General features: G+C 43.8%; 1 protein-coding gene across 1 annotated transcript in view; it reads right to left on the reverse strand.

Moving 5' to 3' along the window:
* The window catches only part of Ephb1 (EPH receptor B1), a 433,913-nt gene that overhangs the window by 82,728 nt on the left and 326,203 nt on the right, over window positions 1-24,982 (reverse strand). Inside the window, exons 6-7 of the mRNA XM_021208040.2 lie at window positions 10,561-10,685; window positions 2,248-2,410 (exon numbers count right to left, since the gene is read on the reverse strand). Coding sequence (XP_021063699.1) covers window positions 2,248-2,410; window positions 10,561-10,685 — 288 coding nt within the window. The remainder of the gene's footprint in view (window positions 1-2,247; window positions 2,411-10,560; window positions 10,686-24,982) is intronic.

A 24,982-nucleotide genomic window follows, 5' to 3' on the forward strand; every position in this document is an offset into this window, starting at 1 on the left:
AATCTAGATGGTAAGTGAGGTGCAAAACGGGGGAGCGGAGTCCTTAAGGGAGAGGCAGATGGCTTGCATGCTTCCTGTCCCAGCAGTGTTATTAATCTCAATGAACGGGCTCACCTTTCTGTCCCATCTCGACAGGCCCGAAACATGAGAGAAAATTCACCTGGCGTAAACGCAACACAGGCTCCACTCTACTCTCCTAGGATCCAGACAGCTCATGCAAAGCATCCAGCTGTGTTGCTTCAAAGTGGGGGGTGAGAGTCAGAGGTGGGAGTGTGTGGAGGTACCATCTAGGGTGACTGTTACTCCCCTTAATCTCTCCTCACACCAGAACACCTGTGTGAACAGCCCTGGCTTCTCATAATTTTTTTTCCACAAGAAAGTTTTAGATAAAATAATTGGAATTTTAAATATTTCTAATTAGTGTAGAAATTGTTTTGAACTATGTGTGTCAAGATATATATATATATATATATATATATATATATATATATATATATATATATAAAACATTAAGTCTTATCAAGCATCCAGTCTAAGATCATCCACCTAAAATAGCCTGCTTTGTGGAGAAAGGCATTTCGAATATATGTTAACTAGCAAAGCAAACATGAAGGGCTTTCGATTGATGGGTTGTGGAATAGGCTCACACTTGGAAAGGTCTATGAAAACCACTCATGAGTGAGCCAATACAGACAGGCAGAGAGACACTGGAATGCACAAACTCTGGTAGATGGCTGGCTGGGGAAAGAGGTGTGAATGGTGAGACAGCCCTGTCCCTGCACAAGGCTGAGGCTGTCGGGACGCCAAATCCTCTAAACTAGTGATGGAGGTGATGCCTGAGGACTTGGAAGCAAAGTTAAAAGAGGAGACAAAGAAGTTCCCGAATAAAAGTATTCCGGGGTATGCCTGTAATAGTTCATATAAACTGTCAACTTAGGAGGATCTAGAATGTCCCAAGAGACAAACCTCTATGCATGTCTATGGGGGAGTTTCTATCTTGGGTTAATCGAGATGGAAAGGCACACCCTAAGTAAGTGGCACCAGCCAAAGGGATGGGGTCCTGGATTGGATAAAAAGGAGAAAAGGGCTGGGTACCACCATCCATCTCTGTGTTTCCTGACTGTGGAAACTGTGAGCAGCAGCCTCAGGTTCCTGCCTCTATGACTTCCCACCATGTGTCCCGCAAACTGTGAGCCAAATGAACTCTTCTTTCTTTCTGTTGCTTCTCTTGGGTATCCTGTATCTTGTTATAGTGAGAAAAGTTATTAGAAGGATGGATTTACTGGTACTGAAGCCACACACCCCCCCTGAAAAAATATCTGAGCAGGTCACAGGTGAAGTTACTGCACTATTCTGAGATCCTGGCTGGATACATGGCCAGAGTGTTGTCTCCTCTGCCTTTGTTTGGTTGGTTTTCTACGATAGGTGGGTAAGCTCAGGTCCAGAGCCTACGCACAGAGGTGCGAGGTGGGTGAGGAAAGGAGAGCACAGGACACTGGACCCTCTTATGGAAACCAGGAGGCACCTGTGGGCATATGTGAACCTCACCATTGCACTATTGAACAGATGCAGATCCACACAGGGTGTACAGCCACGTGGGGTACCCTTCCAAGGCAAATCTAGTCAGATGTTGGGAGATAGGTAGGTAGATAGATAGATAGATAGATAGATAGATAGATAGATAGATAGATAGATAGATAGGATTAATTAATAGATGGATAGATGAATAGATAGATAGATAGAAAGATAGAAAGATAGAAAGATAGATAGATAGATAGATAGACAGACAGACAGACAGACAGACAGACAGACAGACAGACAGACAGATAGATAGATAGATAGATAGATAGATAGATAGATAGATAGATAGACAGACAGACAAGGTTAACAGATGGATGGATGATGGATGGATGGATGGATGGATGGATGGATGGATGGATGGATGGATGGATGGAGAGATGGATGGACAGACAAACAGATGGATAAGATTAATTGATGGCCAGACAGACAGACAGACAAGATTTCAGCGGGTTGGCATGCATCAAAAGAGTCCAGATGGCCCTACTATGAGGTAAGTCCTTCTGAAGAAATACCACTAGTCTAGTGAGCCCTGGATATATTTGAAGTTTCTACAGGTTGGTTTTCTTTCACTATTGCCTATTTTGTGTCTGTATCATTTTCACCCAAAACACTCATTACCCACCCCCTCCACCACCACCACCACACACACACACACATCTGCCTTACCATCTGTCAGAGTCTGGAAACACATCTTGCCACTGAACTTGCCATAGCCAGCCACGGTTCGAGCTCGCACCTGGACCACATACACCATGCCAGGCCGTAGCCCATCGATACGTGCCGTGTTGGTCTGGCTCCTGGCCATGGAAGAGTTGAACTCATTGTGCTCCTAAAGAAGAAAGAAGAAAACGGAAAGGGGCCATCAGCCAGCTCCCGAGCACTGTAACCCCAGGCAGCTCTGCGAAGGCACTCAGTCCCATCTGTTCTTGGTCTTACACCTTTGGTAGAAGTTGTCTTTCTCTGAATGAGGACGGTCCTCCTGGGCCAAGGGAATGAAGAGCTAGATTTGGGCCACAGGGTGGCGGCACTTTGAAAAGGAACCTGAGGAAACAGTTGAGCTCCCAGAGCCTGAACTGGGAATCCATAGACACTCTCTGCCTGTGCACCAGCCCTCCTCAGAGTTCAGAGGTAAGATACCAGTTGCCATCAGCTTCGCAAACCCCGACCATCGCTGACCTCAACAGAGTCAAGCTTTGCATTGGGCTGCATCTCCATGGGCAGCTTCTCTGCCTCGGTTTGCCTCTGCTGAGGTACAGAGCATTCTCTCCCTGCTGAGATCTGCTGGCCAAGCATGCTGCATAATTACTGTTCTAGAGGACCTTTGAAGTTCCTCCCAGTGCTCAGTGAAGGGCTTTGCCTCCATTCTGCTGAAGTGGCTGAGGTCACTCCAGACTGCCTCTCACACTGTGTCCGCCTTCTTTTGCCTTTATCTAGGCATCTATGTTCCAACTCCCCACCATCAACTCCTGGGACAGCATGTCCCTCTTCCCTGAGTCCTTTTCCCTTCCACTGACTTTAGGATCTAACCCACTTCTCTCTCTCTCTCTCTCTCTCTCTCTCTCTCTCTCTCTCTCTCTCTTTCTAATACCTGCCACCACCTTGTCGTCTACAGTCTCATCTGTCTGTCCCCATCTCAGATGTGCACAAACTTGCTTGTATCAGTGTTTTTTCCACTGTGGATCTTCTCTCCATGACAACTTTTAAAACATCACTTCATCTTCTTGCTGCTGATCTTATTCTCATCAGATTGGGGGCTGGACTTTGTAGTCTCCCATCCCTTCATGATGCTTCGCATCCATCTGATGCTTGTCCACTGTCAACGTTCTTGTCTTAAATGGCTCCTGCTTTAACTGTCATCAGATGGACACCAAACTTCTTAAGTTAGACCACCATGCCCTTCATCACAAGATCAGTTCTAATCTCTCTCTCATTCCCTTGGTAGTCTCACTGTTCCTCTGGGAACCACATCCAAGACACCCGCATTTGTTCAAGGCTATTCCCACAGTCTGAAGGGAACCTGCTTCCGCTGGGTTATTTAAGCTCACAACCCCCAGAGCCTCCTCCCTAGGGAGTCCTATTTCACTTCCCCAGCACATAGGCTCTTTATTGCTGTCCTTGATGTTTATGGCTCACGCCTAGCGCCCTATACATCAGCCCGGTCTCTGTTTCCATGTGAACGTATCTTTTCCCTGCAAGGATTCAGAGCTACCTCCCAGTGTACTGGAACAAAAGCTTAGAGTCTGGGCCTTCCCACTCTGTGCAGAGTGAATCCTGAAGCAAGATGACTTCATTGAAAACAAAGAGGCTGGGTCACTAAGAAGCCATTAATCCCCAACCTCCTGTACAGATCTGGGAAACTGGTGAGTTCCAGGCACAATGGTTCAAGAGGCAAGGAAACAAATGAGAAAAGGTGCATGAGGAGACTCTACAACCCACATGCTCTGCCAAGCACCAGAGGGAAAATGTGAAAAAGCAAACTGAGACACAAAAGAAGACATTCTGGCTTTCCTAAAATATGTAATACTTTGCTGGGTTCTCTCATCAATCAGTCAATCAGTATGTACACATATATATGTATGTATGTCTACACAATGGTGTGTGTATATGTGATATATATGGTATATGTGGTATTTATGTATGGGTGTGTGACATGGGCTGTAGGTCCAAAGTGGCTGGTCTCCTTTTTTTCTGGAGAGACAACACCTTGTGGAATGAATTGGAAAACACACAGATAACAGAGGTGTCGCTTGTGTGGTACGGCAGAGAGAAGCTAGTCATGGGAGAGGGCTGTGGAGACGTGTCCCAGGGAAACAAGCCCATATTTTGGGAGAGATCCATTCAGAGGGAATCAGGAAGCATAGCATAAGTACAGTCATAAAGATCTAAGAAATTAACCACACTGCATTGATAACCAGAGACCAAGAACGGAATAAAACTGTCCAAAAGAAGGCCCAGAGAGGATGAGGAACGCAGAAAGTATGCTGGATAGTTTGGCATCCACATGACATAAGCTAGAGTCATCTGAGAGGAGAGAGCCACAGTTAAGAAAATGCCTCCATAAATCGGACCCATAGGCAGGCCTGTAGATATTTTCCTAATTAGTGACTGATGGGTAGCTCATCCCAGGGCTGGTGGTTCTAGGTACTATAAGAAAGCAGACTGCTCAAGCCATGGGGAGCAAGTCGGTAAGCAGCACCCCTCCATGGCCTCTGCATGAGCTACTGCCTCCAGGTTCCTGCCTTGTTGGAGATCCTGCCCCAACTTCCTTTGCTGATGACCAGTGATATGGAAGTGTAACCCTCTCATCCACAGCTAGCTTTTTGGTCTTAGTGTATCATTGCAGCAATAGGAACCCCAATAAGGAGACGAGGGAGGTAGTGGAGTGCAGGTGGCACATGGGTAGTAATGAAAAGGTTTGTCTTAAGAAGTTGTGGGTTCAAGGCTAGCTCCAGCTGACACATTACAAAAGGCCCCAATGGAGGGGTTATCCACTGGGCCCTGGGGAAGTGGTGTGAAAAGAGACTTCTTACTGACCACTGTATCTACTTGGACAGCAGTAGAGAGGGTTTCCCCAGAGTCCGCTCCACCCCATTGAGGGGCTGAGCAGATGGAAGGCCATTCCTTGTAGAAGGAATTCCTTTTGGAACTTGCTAATTACTATTTTGACACACTGAAGACACGGGATCAAAAAGTCTGTGCACCGCCTCATCATGTTGCAAATAAGAAGAGAGCAGAATGCAGACAGCTGCCTGACTTCCCCAGGTTGTCCGAAATCAGATGGAATCACGCACTGCTTGAGGTAGGTGAAACACTGTTCAGGCAGCATTTACTAGGGTAAAAAAAAAAGTATTTTGATATATTGGCATTTGGATGGTGAGGACCAAACGTTAGCCCATAATCACTTTGCAGTCCACGCACTCTTGAAGCGGTTCAGTGATTAAAATGGGCATCGGTTCTTGTTCTTTGCCAAGTCATTAATCAACTCCAGACAAATGAGCGGGAGCAATGAGCAAGGCTGCTTATGACTGCTTTGATTATAAGTATGTGAAGACGGAGGACACGGCTACAGAGGCTGGTGGTTGTGTCTCCATTCTCTCTCCACCCCCAGCATCCCAACCCCCTCACTGCCTGGGCTCGCCAAAACTCAATGCTAAGGGGCTGAGCAAGCACCCCGCTTACCATCAGATGAGCACACATGGTATCGCTAAGGTCTGCAAGTGTCTCTCCGAGATCTCGAAATCTGAAGAGTAGAAATCCTCCCCAATGTACACCAAGTGGCCCTAGCTGAGACAGCTATTATGAAGTGCTGGAGAGATGTAAACCTTTCATCATTGAGACAGCTGAGGGCAGATGTGGCCGCTCCTCCCATGGTTTGCCTACATGTGCGGATACCAGGAGTGAAGCATGCTACAAGACAGTAAACAAGAGAGCATGATGGATGGGAATATATTGAGATGGGGATGGAGATGAACGTGGCAAAGGCTCTGGGAGCGTCCTTAGTTCTCTGGTCTGAGCTCTCTATTGATGAGCTGTTGGGGGAAAGGCAGAACCTCACTGATTCTATCCACAAAACTGACATTGAAAAGTGTTCCCAGCACAGACTGAGAGCCTTGTTGGGCAGGAGACCCACAGGGGAGTTGCCAGAGGTTGCAAGACTACCACTAATGGGCCAGCCACTTGCCTTATAAATAAAGTGCTATTGCACATGGCCACGCCCATCTGCCTGTAGTTCTAATGACTCCTGGTTCTAATGAAGGGAATTGGGACTTCCATGGGGAGAGGAGGTGGTACAAGATGGGGGAATGGGGAATTTTGTTCCTTTGGACTGAATCCAAGACATCTACTGGGTTGGATTCCATTTATGGTGGTAAAGCAGACATGAAGATCTTTCATTTTGCTTATGCGTCTTTGGATTTAATATTAAAATCCAGTATCTTATTTCAGGAGTCACTCTGCTGCAGAGACCCTGAGCAGAGATGGTGATTTCATACAATTCCAGAAATTTCCAGCATTGAAACATAATAAAAATGTCTGTAATTTGGTTCTGTGACTCCCTATATGTGACCTGTGTGGTCAGGGCTGTCCTTTTTTTTAGCCTTTATGTGATTTAGTTCCATCATCTATAACTGATTATAAGTGGCTTATGAGTGTATTTCTTTCAAGGATCAGAACTAATATATCTGTGTGTATTTGGAACATAATAGGCACTCAATATATGATGAATTACCATTTTGGTTATTATTTCAAAATGCTCTTGTGGCTAATGTCTTTTTCTTTAGTCAGATTGGAAGTGGTCAAGGCAATATAATGGATTTCACAGGGGAGCACTTTGTAAGCAACTGAGAGGTCTACTCTCATATGCTCAGGAGTGGCCAGTGACTAGGCAAAGAATCCTGTCTTCCCAAGAAAAGCATGCCATCCTCTCCAGGAAGGACAATAATATGCTCCACTGAGGTGTGCAAGCTGCCTCGGGCACTGAGTGCTATGTGTACGTGTGTGTTCATAATTAGTATGAATTAATGAGAAGCAAGGGGGTGGCCTAAAAGGGGAGACTAATGTCCTTCATAGCCCAAGAAGCTAAGGTTAATTACCATGCTGCAAGGCAGGAGAGGTTTGGATGGAAATGCAAAGACAGTGGCAGAGGTTGAGCTGAGCTGGGGATCGGGAAGCCAAGGCACATGGCATGAGCCACATGACTGTTGTGCCAGGTTATGTCAAGCACATGACCTCATCACAGCTGCCCACTGACGCGACTGCCTTGGCCACTGTAGGTGAGGCAAAGGCAGAGCAGATGGTACCAAGACACTCAGCCCCTTGCCAACACTGCCACCTGCTGCAGGGTAAAAGAGCTGGTCCTCACATGATCAACCTACACAAGTATTTTTGTTTACTTTATTATTTTTTTATTACGCTTCTTTGTCCGATGCAGTTGTATTAATACTGGAGTATGAAAGGAAGCTTAAATCTTATTAAGTAAGTCCAGACACCAAATTGGCATACTTTATGAAAATTGTTCCTCCCAGATATAATTCAACAGTGCTGCAAGGTCCCAAGTGTGGTAAAAGGGATTGAGTAGACCCTGGTGAATGATTCGGTACATTGCCCAGTACACTGCTAACTGTAACTCGGTGGGGCACATATGTCAACTTTGATACAAGGTGAGATCAATGGCTCCAAACAGCTTGGCAGATCGACCCTTAACCTTATTAACTTCCCAAATTACTTTTTATACAAATAGACCCCCAACTTAGCTGTGAAGTGGGCATAATGGTGTGCTGATAAGTTTTATGTCAACTTGACACAAGGTAGAGTCATCTGAAAGTAGGGGTCCTCAATTGAGAAAATGCCCCCCCCTAAGATCCAGCTGTAGGGCATTTTCTTAATTAGTGATTGATGGGGAAGGGCCCAGATTATTGTGGGTGGTACCATCCCTGGGCTGGTAGTCCTATATTCTATAAGAAAGCAGACTGAGCAGGACACGAGGAGCAGGCTAGTAAGCAGCATTCCTCCATGGCCTCTGCATCCACTTCTGCTTCCAGGTATCAGCTCTGCTTGAGCTCCTGGCCCGACTTCCTCCAGTGCTGGACTATGATGTGGAAGTGTAAGCCAAATAAACCCTTTCCTCCCCAACTTGCTTTTGATCATGGTGTTTCGTGTTTCAGTGGTGATAACCCTAACTGACTAAGGGTTAAAATTACCCCCAATCTGTTGAGTTTTCTTCATCAACTGTCTACAGAGGCCAGGATCCTCTAGACAGACTGGGACGTTACCTTATTCTCCTCACTGGTGGGCGCTGCAGTAATGCCAAGGGGACACACCTCACCTTGGGCAAGACTGATGCCCTGTCTGCACCTCTCCTTTCAGGAATGTCAGACTGCTACCATTTCGCCAATGTGCAAGCTGTGTACTACAATGGTTAAGTCACAGGACCACAGCAGCTCGTCGGGGCGCTGGAAATCGGGAACTTCATTTCTAATGCACTGTTGTTTGGTCATTTCTCTGGCCTCTCTGCCGGGCTGTGATCTCTATGATTCTCTCCAGCCCATACACCCAGCAGAGGTACCTTTGCCTAGGTAAAGGATTTTACATTGTGTACAGCCCAGCAACCTACATAGGCATCTTTAACCCATCCCCTCTCCTAATTCCAAATTAGGAGTTATCTTCTGGCCGAGGTCACGGGATTTTTATTCCACGCAGAGACTTGGCTTTCTCACAGGCGTTTTAGCCACAGAGCTGCACTTCCTCTCTTCCTCCACTCCAATATCCATCACCCACCAAGATCTCCTCCTCGGCTGATGATGCCCATATCCCTCTAGGGCATCCCTCTAAAACTCATCCACATCCCATCCAACTTAGACATCCTGTTAGCTTTACCTGCAGCATGTACCGTAGATACAGGAGCCAGCTAATTTCAACAGCTTGTAGTTGATGCTCCAATTCAAATATCTATCTTCCTGACAGGTGATTATGGATCAAGCAGGACTATTTACAGCCTGAATGATGTTCAGAATATAAGTCTCATCCTGTCTCTCTTCTGCTCTTAGACCTGTGGTGGCTTCCTGCCTCACTCAGTAGTAAAGCTTGATGCATTACAGCTGGACCTGCGGACTTCCCCTGCTTATGAGCTCTCTCACACTGGTACTATTCCCCTGCTGCCCGCCCCAATCCAGGTGTTCTCATCTGCTTCCTGCTCCTGTGCAGGAACCACTGCAGCTGCAATTGCTTTGCAGGATCTACTGTTCTCTCCTCGCTGAGATGACTGCTTCATAACTTTACTTGACTCAGATATAGAAAGAGATCTCTTCTCCAAGTGGCTGACTACGGCCATGTTCTTTAAGTCTGTGACTTAGCCCTGCCTGGCTTTTATGAATCCATTTATCTCTTCTGTTTTTTTTTTTTTTTTCTTTAAATTTGTTAAGAGTTTTTTTTGTGTGTGTGTGTCCCTCTGTGTCTCTATATATGATGGGGGCCAGAGAACACACTTGTGGCAGTTGGCTCTTTCTTCTGACCTTTATTTGGTTTTGAGATATCAAAGGTCATCAAGTTTGCTCACAAAATACCTTTGCCTTCTGAGGATCTTTCTGGCTCCTCTATATTTTTACACTACTATTTTAAACATTCTAATCGCTTCCATAATCTGTATGTTCATTGTTCAGTCTGTCTCCCTCTTTGGGAAAGCAACACTCCTGATGGCCAAACTCTTTTGTTCACTGATGCATCCTAGAATAGAACTTACCAAACAGTAGAGTGATCAAACTCTTCAACAAATAAACAAATGCATCTGGTGCTTCTCCAAACAGGGTGTTGGAGGCACACTGCTCTTTAAAGAATTTTGCGAATGCTGCAGTTCACCGTTGTAGAGGATGTCCTGTGTCCCTGGATGATGAACTGTCCTGGGACCAAACCCCACAGGGCACCGTATCTCTTTTCCTGGCAACACGTGCCCTGTGTCACCCTCAGCGGCAGCAGCAGACTCCTCAGGGAATACAATTCTTTTTTTTTAAATCTCACCCTTAGAAACATCCAATTTCATGTTCCTTAACCTCCACATTAGTGTCATGACACATGCATACATTTATAAATAAATAAGCTTGAGTTGGAGGCCTGGGATCAATAACTTTGAGAACCACTCATCTGTAAGACTCCGAAATCCTCTGGAGGCTCGGGGGTACCAGGAGGTTTCACTGCATCCTCCCTGAGACAGCACTTGCATGGCTATAGGAGGCAGAGTGGTTTAAACAGGCCAGGCCAGAGAACCGTCCAGACTGTCAGATGGTGAGTCTAAAGGTTCTATCCCAAGTCAATGCAGAAAGAGCCCAGGAAGGACAGACCTGGCTTTCTCCCGAAGGAGCCCCTGGCCTCCAGCATCCAATTCTTTCTCCCTATTGGCTTCCTCCAGCCTGTCTCCTTGTGCCCTCCACTGGCCATACTCACTGAACTGTGTTGGCCTGGCCTTAGATGAGGTCAAAGCTGGCTCACCTTCTCATAGTACCGGATCTCATAGTCCAGGATGATGCCATTGGGCTGCTCCGGCTGAGGCCATGACAAGGTGATGCTCCTCATGGTGGCACTGACCTGGTGCATGATAGGAACAGTGGAGGGAGCTGTGGAAAGAGGAAGAGACGGGCCAGCTGAAGAGACAGTCGATACAGAAGTGCGATCTTTCAGAGATAAACAAGGAGAGATTTCTGTGCTTTCTCTCTAGCTTAACTGGATCTGCACAACTAACTCCCTGTGGGTTTTGTAGGCTGAATGGAGTTGAAATGACAGAGGCGACAGAAGGTGATCATTTAGCAGAGGAAAACACATGTGGGCAGGGCTAAGATAGATGTGGTACAAAAGAAAAAAAAATGTATAGAAGGGCTGGTGAGATGGTTCAGCAGGTAGAGGTGCTTGCTCAGAAAGCCTGGGATTCTGAGTTCAATCCCTGTTACTGGCATACAAGTGGAATAAGAGAACTGGTCCCACAGACTTGAACTCTGACCGCCACATGTGTACTGTGACATACACGACACATGCACATGCATACACACTTTAAAAAACAAATCATTCCAAAAGCAGAAATAACTGGAAGAACAGGAGGAAGAGAAAGATGCCGCAGTAATGGGTTGATGGGTTGAGCTACGGCAGAGCCAAGAACCTGGGGTAAGAGAATATGGAGAGTAGAACCCATCAGTGCAAAGTAACCATGCAATAGAGAGGAACATTCCAGCAAATATTTTATCCTGGTACTGCATGTATGGCTTTAATGTACTTCAAAAAGCGAGGAGGCAGCATCCCTCATGAAGACAAGAACACATAGCCATAACAGGGACTCTGTCAGAAACCTCCAAATGAGAACATTTGCAATGAGGAACTCATAAGCACAAACGAAGGAACGACACACCAAGCAAACGTTTGGAAACCCGATAATAACTCCAAGATCAGCAAAGACGATTATGAAACTTCTGTTTGGAAATAGTATTTATTTCCCAATTCAACATTTTGTTTTCACACCGTGTGTAAGTAAAATGAAAATAGTCTGGAAATAATAAATGAGGGCTGTCTTCCTGAGGGAAGAGGTGAGTAATGGATGAGGCTCAGTCGGCGCCCGGCTCAGGGGCTGCTTTCTTTAGTCCTGGCGCTTGTGTAGTGATGAAGGTCGTTTCCTCACTCGAACTCCACTTTACAAGGGTTTCTCTGGGGACCATGGCTGAGTGACATTTACTATCCTCAATTTAAGTTAATAGATTCCCTCCAAGACGCAGAATTACAGAATCACAGCTAGCAGGTCATGCAAGGGGGAAAGCATGGACTCGCATACAGTTTGTTGGAATGGGGCACCTACTATCACGGCCTGTGCCGGGGAAGGGAGGCAGAGTGTGCATTCTACAGATGCTCCTAGTTTTCTCACAAGAGTGAGAAGGGTGGGAAATGTTACCACAACACCTTAGCATCAGTGTAATCTTGGACTTTGAAGGTCAGTATGCACAAAGACTAATAGAGACCAAGTGTTGGCCATGACGGCTCATCTCAGAGCTCCTACTCTTAGGGTGTCACTGACTAAGGGCCTCAGATGCTATACTGCTGTGTTCACACAGAGGCTTGTCTCCTTCTGGACTCTGGCTGATCACTGAATAGTCAGCCCCTCCCTGCAAAACATGGGTTCCTCCAATAGGAACTTCAAATCAAAGATTCAACAATCATCTTCCCAAAGTTTCATGATAATAATACAACTATGTAAAATTCTTCCATCCCAGTTTTCCTTCCTTCCTTCCTTCCTTCCTTCCTTCCTTCCTTCCTTCCTTCCTTCCTTTCTTCCTTTCCTCTCACTTTCCCTGGGATAGGATGACCATTGTGATCTGGCTCCCACTACAATGTTCCTACCAAATACTTGCAGCCAAGTTCCTGTTTCACATGGGACATCCTGCCCTGTGCTTTTGCAGCACCCACTTCTTATGAATCTTCCTTATCCATATCTCAAAATTGTCTTCTTCTACTTGGTCTTATCTCTCCCAACTAAAGTAATCTAGAACATTTCTTGTTGCACAGAATAAAGATCTAAAGGAACAAGTCAGATTGTGTTTGAGTTTTCCTTGCTATAAAGAATGGCCAGCTGCTACCTATTTCTGCCATAGCAGCACATGCTGCTACCTACAGTGCCCTTAGCAATTGGGTCCATGTTGTCCCAATCTCTGTAAGCATGAGCTAGAGGTGCCAGTCCAATTCTCCTCCACTGTTTGTACTAGAAGTTAAATTTAAGCCTAGCACCTCCCATGTTTTGTATATTCTATTAAAGAGAGTATTAGTCTTTCAATCAAAAGCATGCCTTTGTTGTTCAATGATGAAGTTAGAGTCACATGTAACATCTAGATTTCCCTGAGGTATGTTCTTTCTCACCATGTCTGTAGAGTTGGATTTCTGCTGTGGAGACTCACAATCCCTCTTTGCTTTTATGATCTATTAAACTAATAAGTTCAAAGAACATTTCATCTTCATTCAACTGTCTAATGCATTTTTTTTCTCTCTTACCTTAGTATTAGAGCCTAGCTTTGTTAATTAATTTAACAGGTATTGCACATGTGCCTGGAGTTGCTCTTCTAGTTTCTCAGGAGCAAAGTCAAGTTTCTTACCCTCGTGGAACCTACTCTCTACTGGAGGGATTCAGAGTCCAGAGAGGATAAACAAATAACAGGATATATAAAAGATGGTAAGCCCGATGGGGGAAATTAAGTAGGGAAAGTGGAAGTAGACACCAGTATAGGAGGTACGTGGCTGTGGTAAGTGAAGGCTTCCCTGAGTTGCAGGAAGAGGAGTATAAGCTAGAGAACAGCCGGAGCGAAGGATCTGACTTAGAAGAATCATTGTCAAGGTGGAGGGCATTGGGTTTCTACTCCTGGGGAGCAGAGGCATGAAAGGGCAGATGACAACCAAACAACGCTCTGAACCTGTGTGCTGACAATGTCGTCTTCTATGCTGCAAACAGAAGGTGTGGGTGCACAAAAGCGGAAGGATCTATCCTAAAGCCACTCTTGTGAGGTCAGGCTTCAATGACAGAGTGGTCAGGGACTACGCAGAAACAGTCTCCAACGTGATAGTGTTTTGACCTTACTTCTTCAACTCCACCATGTTAAAAAAAAACAAAACAAACAACTGTGATTCGTATTCAGCAGCAGCAATGAGCCACATTCTAAACATACAGAGACCCCAGTCCATTATCCACAGTTATTATATCACCTGTGTGTGTGTGTGTGTGTGTGTGTGTGTGTGTGTGTGTGTGTGCATGTCTGTGTCTCTCTGTGTGTGTATGTGTGATGTTTGGCTTGGGGAACAGCTGTTTTTATTGAGTTATATGAGATGTTTGATATATTGTTATAAACTAGGTTCTAATAAGATAATTCTTCCCAACTATCGACTACTGTTTTGAGCACATTTAAGTTAGTTTGGCCTGAACTTGCCGTTAGGTGCACTGAGTGCTATGGTGTAGTTATTACCTCCCAATAAGATCATTCCTTTCTGGAGAGAAGAGGGAGACTCATAAGACTCAGGAAGCTCATAAAACTTAGCAGCCTCGGGATGCTCAGAAAATGACAAGATTCACAAGGTCCTTTCCCAAGTTTATACAAGCAATAACAATTTCTGGAGAGATGAAACTCTCTGATAGAGATGCATGGGTTGTACAGGGAGCATCAGAGATGGAAGCTTGCCTCAGCAATTGTCACTGGTGTTGGGACAGGCTTCTCAGTGATGCAGCTCCCATTAGTAACCCTAGTGGAGTCACTGCTGCAGTAAACTAGACTTGAGTATAATTACTCCTCTGGTCTGTTGTGAGTAACTGATCTAGGATAATTAGAGTTGTCTCTCTTAGAAAAATCATGCACAATGTAATTTTGATTTACTGTCTTTCCAACTCCGTGACAGTGTCCAGGGGATGTAGCCCTTCACAAATCAAGGAATGCTGGCATTGAGAATGTCTCCATTGATGTGGGATATAGAAGAAAAAGAATTAAAAATGACTGTAAGGTTTTTGTTTGGAACATCGAAAGGGCAAATCTGCCATTGAATGAGGTGAGAGATGACATCAACAGTAACCATCTGGGAAGGGAGACCAGATGTTCCACTTTGAAGGCTACTCTTCAGGTGTCTACTATGTCCCATGTAGACAGAGGACAGGGAGACATGTGTGTAAAGTTGGATCTAAGTCAATAAATCAGAAAGGCATGGGACTGACGGATCATGAAGATACCTAGTGGAGTGCATGTTTTAAGATGTTGGAAATGAGGAGAAAACAGAAAATGGCCCTGAGAAGGCAAGGGCAATGGAGTGGGAGCCTGAAGGGGGTGGTGGCTTGGCAACCAAGTGGAAGGAAGCACTCAGGGGACCAAATATGTTAAATCCAACTGCTAAGGTGGGTAATATGGAACTGGGAACTGGGCCCCCGATTTAGCCACAGCCTCTGTGGTTAGCCATTTGGATGATGCACGTTGGCCTTGCTCAGGACCCTGCATGCTTTCGAGGGAAGTCAAGGTAGTTCAAAAAGTGACACAGTCTCTCAGAGTTGCCTCATCTTTGGGGGTTCCAGGGTGACCCGAGGTGGGGATGATAGAAGGGCTCCTGATAACAGTGCTCTCCTACCGCATCTTGTCACTTTAACTATCCTTGTAGGCCATGTGGAAGCACAGTCTACGATACTGATTTGGAAATGCCACAGGTTTCCAGGTTTCCTCTGTCTCAAAAGGTAAAATGTCATCTTAATTCTGGAAGACTCAGAGCTGGGAATGTAGGTCATCTGCTAGAGTCCTCACTGAGCATGCACAGAGCTCTGGGGTCAATCCCTTGTACCTCAGAAAAAGCATGATGGCGCACATCTGTAATGCCAGTTTGGAGATGTCAGAGGTGCAAGGGTCAAAAGTTAAAGGCCATTCTTGGTTACACAGTGAGGTTGAGACCAGTCTACACCGTATGAGACTATGTCTCAACAAAAGTGATAACAAATTAAACAAGTAAACCAAGAAACAAAAGGGGACTCCAAGCTGGCCAGTTAGAAGCACACAGCATTAGCCATCTTCTCTGGGGGATAGAATCAAAGGCAGAAGAGCAGCTACTTCTTGAGATGGAGGTGGGGGGGGGGTCACAAAAAGCACTAAAGTTTATCCATAAGTGGACTTCAGGAAAATTCAGTGACTTGGAAAGCAGAACAGAGGATAAGAAAGAATGTTCCAGTACCGAGGTTGATAGCTTTATGCAGAGGACTGAGGGGGAGGCTGGTAGCTGTGCAGATGACAGAGACACCGGTGAAAGGATGATGAGGATGCTGAGGAGACACAGTCTCACAGGCCTGCAACCAAGCAGAGGTCCAGCAGAGCAGGCAGGGCAACCAGGACCCATACAGAAGAAAGGCACACAAGGAGCTTTCTTGGCTCCACAGTGTGTAGCTGTTGAAAAGTCATTTTGATAAGGTCTTGCCTGGGCTTACAGCTGGGAGAGTCTTTCATTTTCCCATGTCTGGGAACGAAGCCATGAGCTGATACAAGTGCTGGCCGTAGAGCCAGTCTGGCAACCACAGAAAAGACTCTGACCCAAACATTTGAAGAGTCAGGCATGATGTCTCACATTTGAAGTCCCAACTCTCAAGAGACTGAAGCAGGAGGATTGCTGCAAGTTCTAGGCCAGCCTGGGCCTATAGAGTGGACTTCAGGTCAGTCAGATCTATGCAGTGGAACCTTCAGAAAACTAAGTAATAGTAATAATTAAATTAAACAACAATAATAATGAGAAAAGTCAGAGCTTCATTGAATGGAAAGACACACCAGGCTGAGACCAAAATAAATAAATAAATAAAATTGGAGGGAGGCAGGATGGAGGGGTTGGAGGCAGGACAAAGGCATTTGGATCATCAGAGAGAGGGAAGGTGGCAAGCACTGAGGTGATGTGGTGAGCCTGTGCCTATGGGTAACTGCCTATATGTAGGAGCTGTTTCCGAACACCAGAGCTAAGAGGAGGGCCACCAGATCTGTGTGGCTTAGTTTATGTAAAGGTGACACAAACTAAAATGATGCAGGAAGAGAGAAATTCATTAGGGACTCCTATTGGATTGGATTCTGAGCATGTCTGTGAGATGTTTTATTTATAAATGATTGATGTGGGAGGGCTCAGTCTGCTGTGAGTAGTGGCACCCCCAATGGCAGCTTGTCCTGAGTTCTACAAAAGAACAAGCCAGAAAGCCGTGGAAAGAAAGTCAGAGAGCAGCATTCCCCCGTGGTGGGTTGTCTTTGCTTTAGTTCCTGTCTCCAGATTCCTGGCTTGAGCTCCTACCCTAACTGCCCTCGGTCATGAACTGTTGTCTGGAAGTATAAGCTAAAGTGAACCTTTTCCAAGTTGGTTTCAGTTAGTGTTTTATCACAGAGATGGAAACCAGATTAGGACAGGATCCACAGCTGTCCCTGACTCAGCACTGTTGGCTGCAATTCTGTAATGTTGCCCTGCCATGCAAACATGGACCTGAACCTGGATCTACAACAGCAGCCAGTGACAGGCCAGCCAGTGGAATGCATGTAGAAAGAGAAAGGCTGACAGTATACACTCTATGCTTTCTCCAGAGCTTGCACAGAACTTGTCCTTCTGCCTCCACAGTCACAGAAAGGAAACTTGCAGGGCTTTTGTTTGTTTGTTTTCTTGCTTTTGATTAAAACTTTTTTGTAATGCCTGCTTAGATTGAAATTTACATGTTCATCCTCCTACCACCTTTTAATGTTTAATTCTTAGGCTATAGCTGTATTTCAATTGGCAGAGTGCTTACCTACCATATGACGACATGGGTTTGTTCCCCAGAATCACATAAAACTGGATGTGACGATGCAACTCTGTAATTCTGACTCAGAAGGAAGAAGCAGATAGACCAAGAGTTCCAGGTTATCTTGTTCACATTGCCCTACTTACTAAGTCCAAGGCCAGACTGAGCTAGAGATCTTGCTTCCAAAAAAGAAAGGGGGGGGGGAGAAAGAAGAAAAAAGTAGAAAAAATAATTCTTAACTCTTTTGCATTTGCTCATCTACTCTTTTAAAGAAAAAAAACTCACTAGAATATTTTCTTTTTGTTGTTTTCCCCTTTGTTGTTTTCCATTTTAAAATCTTTGATTTTGGTTTCCCTCTCATTTGTTGTTCCTTTTTTGTATGTTTCATCTTTTCTTTTTCAGCATTCAGAACAGGAGAAATAAAAACATGAAGTAAAGCAATTCATGACATTATGTCAACATTATAGGAGATACTTAAAAGTCTTCCACACAGAAAATGAAGATAAACACAACCAAAATAGCATAGGGAAGGATAAATATACTAAGACCAGATGAACAAATGGGATGTGGGAGGGAATCGAACCTTAGAAAAAGCAATACTAATGAAGGAAGTAGAACATGCTTTTTACTACTATTCCTTATTGTAAATGGTTATAATTCTCCAGTTAAAAGGCAAAGAAGTCTGGCCTGTTAGATGATAAAACAAGATCCAACTACTTGCTGCCTGCAGGAAACTCACCACAGTGGCAAAGAAATATATTAATGGAAAATGAATGGATAAAAAGTTATACTCCCAGCAAAGAGAATGTGAAATCAAGTAAAGTGGCTATCCTATATCCAACAAAGTAGACCTCAACCTAAAACTAGAAAAGATAAATGAGATATATATTGATAAAAGAAACATTGTATTAAGAAGATACAATGGTTGTAAATATAGATACACTTTTATCAGTATGACTCAATTCATAGTAGAAGTATCCATAAAGATACAAATAGGAATCAATACAATACTAATGTGTGCTGTGGTTTGTCTATTAAATTTCCCTTGAAGGCTGGTATATTTGAAGCTTTGCCCCAGGCTGGTGGTACTACTGAGATGTGGAAAACCATCAAAGCTCTTATATCATCAACAGGTTAGCCTACTGATGGAGTCATAACCTGATGTTATTATTGGCATGTGATGGAAACTCAGAGGTGGGACCTACTCAGAGAAGAACATGAGAGTGGGGATGTATCTTTGAAAGGAATATATTTTCTGTGGCCCTTTCCTGTATCTCTGCTTCTTGGTCATCAGAAGGTGAACAGCTTTGTTCTACTATGCCTTCATGTTGCCATGGTACCCTGCTTCACCACAGGCTCACAGCTAGGAAGGATGCCAACCATGGCTTAAAACCCATAAAAGTATGAGTAGGAGTAACTCTTTCCTCCTTTTAGTAATTTTCTGAGATTTTTTTTATGGTGGCTGAAAGGCTGACAGTAGGTGAGTTTAGGATTTTATTCTCTCCAATGGATAGGCTATTCAAACCAAAGATCAACCGTGAAACACTGCCATGAGACACAGAGATCAACTGCATCGTGGATCAAATGGAATCAGCACACATCTATAGAATAATCAAGAATGCACTCATCTCAGAAGCTCATGGAACTGTCCCCCAAACTTTTCATTTTAAAGATATGCAGCAAGGTGTGGCAAATGTACAAATACTGAAATATTTGTTTAGATCTTACCAGTTTACCACGTAGAAAAACTAGAAATAGCTGACCAGAGAAACTACAGGTATTTTACAAATACAGAGAGACTGAAAAATGTACTTTGAAACACCAATAAGCCATTGAAGAAATCAGGGGAAACATTGGAAAAGAAGAAGTCAAAGTCTCTGAGAGACTCCACAGCAAGGTTATAAATTTGATTTACAAATTTAGGAGAGCAGCAGAAGACAATATCAGCACTTGAAAGCCAGTAGATTCTCTAAGCACCAGAAATGAACTCACTAAAAAAGAAATCGGGAAAACAATCGCATTAATGATAACATCAACAGAATCTAGAAATAAACCTAACCAAAGAGATGAAAGGCTTTTACAATGAAAACTCTGAAACCCAAAAGGAACAGAAGACACCAGAGGATGGAAAGACCCCATGCCCCAAGTGAACTGATACTGGGAAACAGCCATATTGCTGAAAGTGATTCACAGATTCAGTATAATCCTTACCACAATTCTAATGCTATTCTTCACAAACTAGAAAGGATAAAAATCCCTGAAGTTCATAAGGAAGTATAAAAGACCCCAAGTAGCTCAGGCAATCCCGAAGAAAAAAGAAACACTGGAGGCATCAAACACTTCACTTCATATTATACTACAGAACCATAGTAATAAAACAGCAAGGAATGGATACAAGATAGAGCTGAGACAGTGAGATGGAAGAAATAACCAGAAATGAACCCACGGCTACAGAATCAGATTTTTTGACAAAGACAAGGAAAATATAAAAGTTAGGGGAAAGGCACGGTCTTTAACAAATGGTGTTGGGGAAATGGGACATACACATATATGGCTGACATTTTAACCCCACCTCTCAATCTCCACAAAAATAACCTCAAAACTGTATGAATTTAAGACTTGAAATTTGAAAAATCTAGAGAGGCACATAGCAGAAGTCTTTATGATACAGGCATAGGCAATGGCTTCCAGAATAAGGACTTCTATAGCTCAGAAGAGAAAGCAAGAGTTGACAAGTGGGGTTCATCCAAATGGGAAGCTTCGGTATAACAACAGAAACAACAGCAGAATGAAGAGGCAGCTGCAGAATGGTGGAAGATCCTTGTCAGACATTCACCTAATGGGTGATATCCAATAAAAAGAAAAGAAAAGAAAAACACAACTCAACAAGTTCAGCACCCAATGAACAAATAACCCAACCAATAAATGGACAACTGAACTCCGTGGATAGTTTCCAAAAGTCAACACACAGATAGCCAATAAATACATGAAAACTGTGTGACATCTTGGGCTATGGGGGAGATGCAAATCAAATATACATTGAGATTGTGATTCTCACGCTAGTCAGAATGGCTATGGTCGGCAACAAAAACAACAGCAGCTCGGAAGGATGAGGTGAGAGAAGAAGGCTCACACACTGCTGATGGGAATGTGCAGTTACTTTACAAATTCCTCAAAATCTTCACTCAAAACTATGCAATCCATATTACTACTCCTGACTATATGAGTATATAGCTGAAGGCATCAAAGTCAGTAGATAATTCTCGCTCTGTCTCTCTCTCTCTGTCTCTCTTTCTCTCTCACACACAAACACACATACACATTAATGCACAGTGGAGTACTATTCAGCCACAAAGAAGATCAGAATCATATCATTTGCAGAGAAACAGATTGAACATTGAACTAGTACTTGTCATGCAAAGAAAGTCAGGCTTGGGGCTGGAGAAATGACTCAGTGGTTAAGAGCACTGGTTGCTCTTCCAGAGGCCCTGAGTTCAATTCCCAGCAGCCACATGGTGGCTCACGGCCTTCTATTAAGTGATCCAATGCCTTCTTCTGACTTGCAGGTATGCATGAAGCTAGAACTCTCAACACATATGTAAATCAATCAATCAATCAATCAATCAATCAATCTTTTTTTAAAAGGCCAGATTTGAAAAGACAATTTAACATATATTTTTTTCCGCATATGTGGTGCTGGGTTCAGGGACAGTTGAAAAAGTAGAAGAAAGAACTGTAGAAGAACAGGACCAGGGGGAAAGGTAATAGAGTTCAAGAGGGATAATTGGGGATTAAAGGTGAACAAAGTATCTTATAAATATGCATAAATATATAACATAAGTGCCATCATTTTGCATAATTCCCAGAACTAAAGATCAGCCTTAGTAGCCTGAGGCTAACCCTGGCCTTGATTCTCCTCTTTACCTCTAATCTTCAGAAAACTTTCATTCAAAACTCCATCTATCTGTCAAACACTATGACGTGCCTGCTCTGGTCACTGGGGTTGGAGTTAAGAGAACACAACCCTGCCCTTGAGGTTCTTAGAGTTCAGTCCCCATTAAACTCAGACTATAAAGACAATCACAAGGCATGACAGGGAGGCCCAGAAACAAGCAGTATCCCAACCACAAATACCCTTGTTTCTCGAGATGCCATAGGCCACCCCCACAGTCACCTAGCAGCTGACGGATCCAGGAGAAGGGAGCTATGGTGATTCCCCATCAATATTTCTTAGATTGGCAGTGATGTCCTGAAAGTTACAAGCCCTTTGGTAAACTGTGTGTCCCACACAAGGTACTCTAGATGTCTTCCACTTTAATCGTGATGGGGCTTAGCACATGGAAGAAAGCAACAGAACATGTCTTTAGCTCCTACATGGAAGGCGTGGCCTTCCACGGATGCCATCAGCAGCACCTACCACAACGGACTAGGTTTTCCTTTTTCAAGGACAAATTCACCCCTAAAGCTGATAGTTTATGTGCTCTGAAACCATCAGACAAATGGAAAATAAAAAGAAGCTTGAGTATTCATCCAAACATCAACTTCTAGAAAAACTAAGGCAGATAGGGAGATTAATTTCATGAGGCAACCCCTGTGACCCTTCCTCCCCCAAACATTGATTTCAACCGTCAGTCCTGGCCAGTGTTTTCTACTTAATCCTCAAAGGAAGAAATGGTTTTGCTGAATGCTTGAAAGAATCTGTTTTGCAAGGACGCACAAAGCTTTTGAGTAAATTAAACATTCTGCTGAGAGAGAAATAATGAAAATGAAGAGTTCACAAGATTATTCAAATTTAGGAGAGAGAGAGAAAGAGAGAGAGAGGGAGGGAGGGAGGGAGGGAGGGAGGGAGAGAGAGAGAGAGAGAGAGAGAGAGAGAGAGAGAGAGAGAGAGAGAGAGAGAGTTAGTTCCTAAAAGATAAGAAAGATTTAGTTCAGGGGTTATTTGAAAAGAAAACACTGAAATGTCAGGAAAAATCTGTGGCCTTAAAAGGAGGTGCTCAGAAAATAATATAAACAGGAACAAAACTGCCCCCAAAACACAGATGCTACCCCAACAGGATCATAAAGAGAGCAAGAAATAAAGACGGTCCCTTCTGTTCCCAATACAAAATCTAATCAGAGTTTAAACAAAGTTAGAGCCAAGAGTATGTACTAGGGGAGTCTACCATCAGTATCAAGACTACCTTTAAGGATGTCAGAATCAGAAAAGAACTTAAAAGCAGTTTCAACTAGCTCAGAGATGGAGAAAAACAAAAACAAGGTCAGGCCAAGGGAGAGACGTCTTTTATCATGGTCTGTGCTACTGAAAACTTTTGGGAGATCTTTCTCCCCAGCTGCTTTAGTAGCAGACAAATCCAAGAGAGAACATCACATGCGAAATAGCAAGTGCACAGAATGTTCTTGCCTGTTCTAACAAGTGGGATGTGGACAAACTGTAGATAAAGATGACCCTAAGGCAAGTTGGAAAGGATGGCAGTCACAAAGTAGGACAAGTGCCAGCCCAACACTGGTCACTGATCATGGCCAACGGTATGAGAGATGGGCATCAGACATAGCAATAGCCAGGCTTGTGTTTTCACAAAAGGCTCCAAAGAGGGCAGGAAGACTTATGGCTCCATGGAGGCTGAGATGCTACCATGAATCTACCTCAAAATCCCATCCTTCCATACATAGACCTGGAGTACAGTCATGTGGAAACCTTGGTAGTGCCACCGAGATGGTATGGGCCGGGACCCACTAATTTAGTTACAAATTAGACCACGTTCAAGTTTCTTTTCTTACTCATTTTGTTTCCCTTATTCAATAGGGATATTTTCCCACAACAGATAATCATTTCCAATTCCAAAATATAAGAATAATCAAATGTGCTTTTTCTATGATAATTATTAAGTTTGAAGCATTATCCTTGCTTATTAGAAATTACTTCATAATCTCTTAATTGATTTTTGGGTCAAAATAATTACTTCAAGAGGTTTATCCATAATCCACTTTGGGATCTAACAACTGATACAAGTTTACTATGTTAATACATTTTTTTTAAGATATCCAAAATATTTACATGTAGTGTTAAAGAAAATTCACAGCAAACTGCAAATGCACTCTGAATTGAGTTGTTCTGTTGAAGTACAATGTTTGAAGAAGTTATGAAAATAAGACATTTGGAATTTTTAGAGGTCATCAAATCTTTTCTAAGAAGAAAACGGCCTTGCTTATACAGCCGGGAATCCTACCACGGATGGTCTGTTGCCATCTCTCTCAGCTCAGCGGACTCTGTAGGTCATTACTGAATTCCCTGTAACTTGCTCAGCTGAGGAAGAAGGTCTCAATGGTCTCTTCAGTCTGAAGGAGTTCATATCAGAAGACTCTTACGGAGAGGACCCTAATGTCCCAATAACCCATGATGGACATAGTAGGGTCAGTGTCCTTGGTCCTTACTAGGAGATGGTGATTACAGTGATTATTTCCCCCTGGAGACACTGCTGTCTCAGTATGAACTATGTAAACTCAAGACTGGCTAACAACTTTTAATGCAAGTGTTGCTTTTTGAACGGTTTCCACACATTTTGTGTTAAGACAATGCTGGCACTGTGCTGTCAGCATCCTTCCTGCTGGCTGGAGCCCACGGCACCAGAAGGTGCTCTGCAGGCTGAAAGGAGAGAAAGGTCACCAATTATCTCTCCCAGCTGTGGATCCTTTGTGCTATGGTTCTAGACAGACAGGCAAGAAGCATACAGTGCTGTAACAGTGGCAAGGATATCTGGGAGGTGGAGGGTAGCCAAACACTTTCCAATTGGAGTCAAAGGCCATTCTACAGGTGGAAACATATGCCTGCTACTGCAAAGGGCCAAAAGCCTGTGGATGGGGAGGTCACAGACCCTAGGGAGAATGTACTACTGATATCTTGCTGAACTTGTATGTAGCCAGAACTGACTTCTAAGTATTTATGTTTATACCCATAGACTAGTGCTGTTCTCAGCTGGTCTTCTTTTTGGCAGGGGGACAGTTAATGCAGAAACTCACAACTGGTCAAAATACTGAAAAAGTGACGCTTGAGTGTAGCTCTAAGTGGAACTAGAACACCACCATCCAAGGCCCAGGGAACATAGAAAGGGGGCCAGAAAAAAAAGTGTAAGAGCTGGAGGGTGGAGACTAATGTAATTAAATACTGTTGTATTGATGTGGAATGGACATGAATACAAAATATGCAGAAGGTACAGCTGCCTGCAGAAGACCTACACACACACACACACACACACACACACACATACACTTGAACTACATGGCAGTATGAAAAAGACTCATTAGGAAGGAGAAAGGAGCTAACAAGAGAAAGGGACGGTAAAGAGAGAGTAATGGAGCGTGAATATGACCCTAAGACATTCTATACATATGTGGAAATGTTTTTTAATTGTGATAATAATAATAATAATAATAATAATAATAATAATAATAATTCAGGGTCAGGGAAAACGGCTCCATCAATAAAGAGTTTGCCTGATAAGCATGAAGACCTGAATTCAAGCCCCAGAACCTGCCCCCACAAAAGCCAGGTGTGCTGGTGTAGATTTGCAGTCCCAGTGCCAGGGAGGCGGAGACAGGTGAAATTCCTGGGATGCCAGACTGCCAGTT

This window comes from Mus pahari, chromosome 10, assembly GCF_900095145.1.
Source record: "Mus pahari chromosome 10, PAHARI_EIJ_v1.1, whole genome shotgun sequence".
In the NCBI taxonomy this organism is placed as follows: Eukaryota; Metazoa; Chordata; class Mammalia; order Rodentia; family Muridae; genus Mus; species Mus pahari.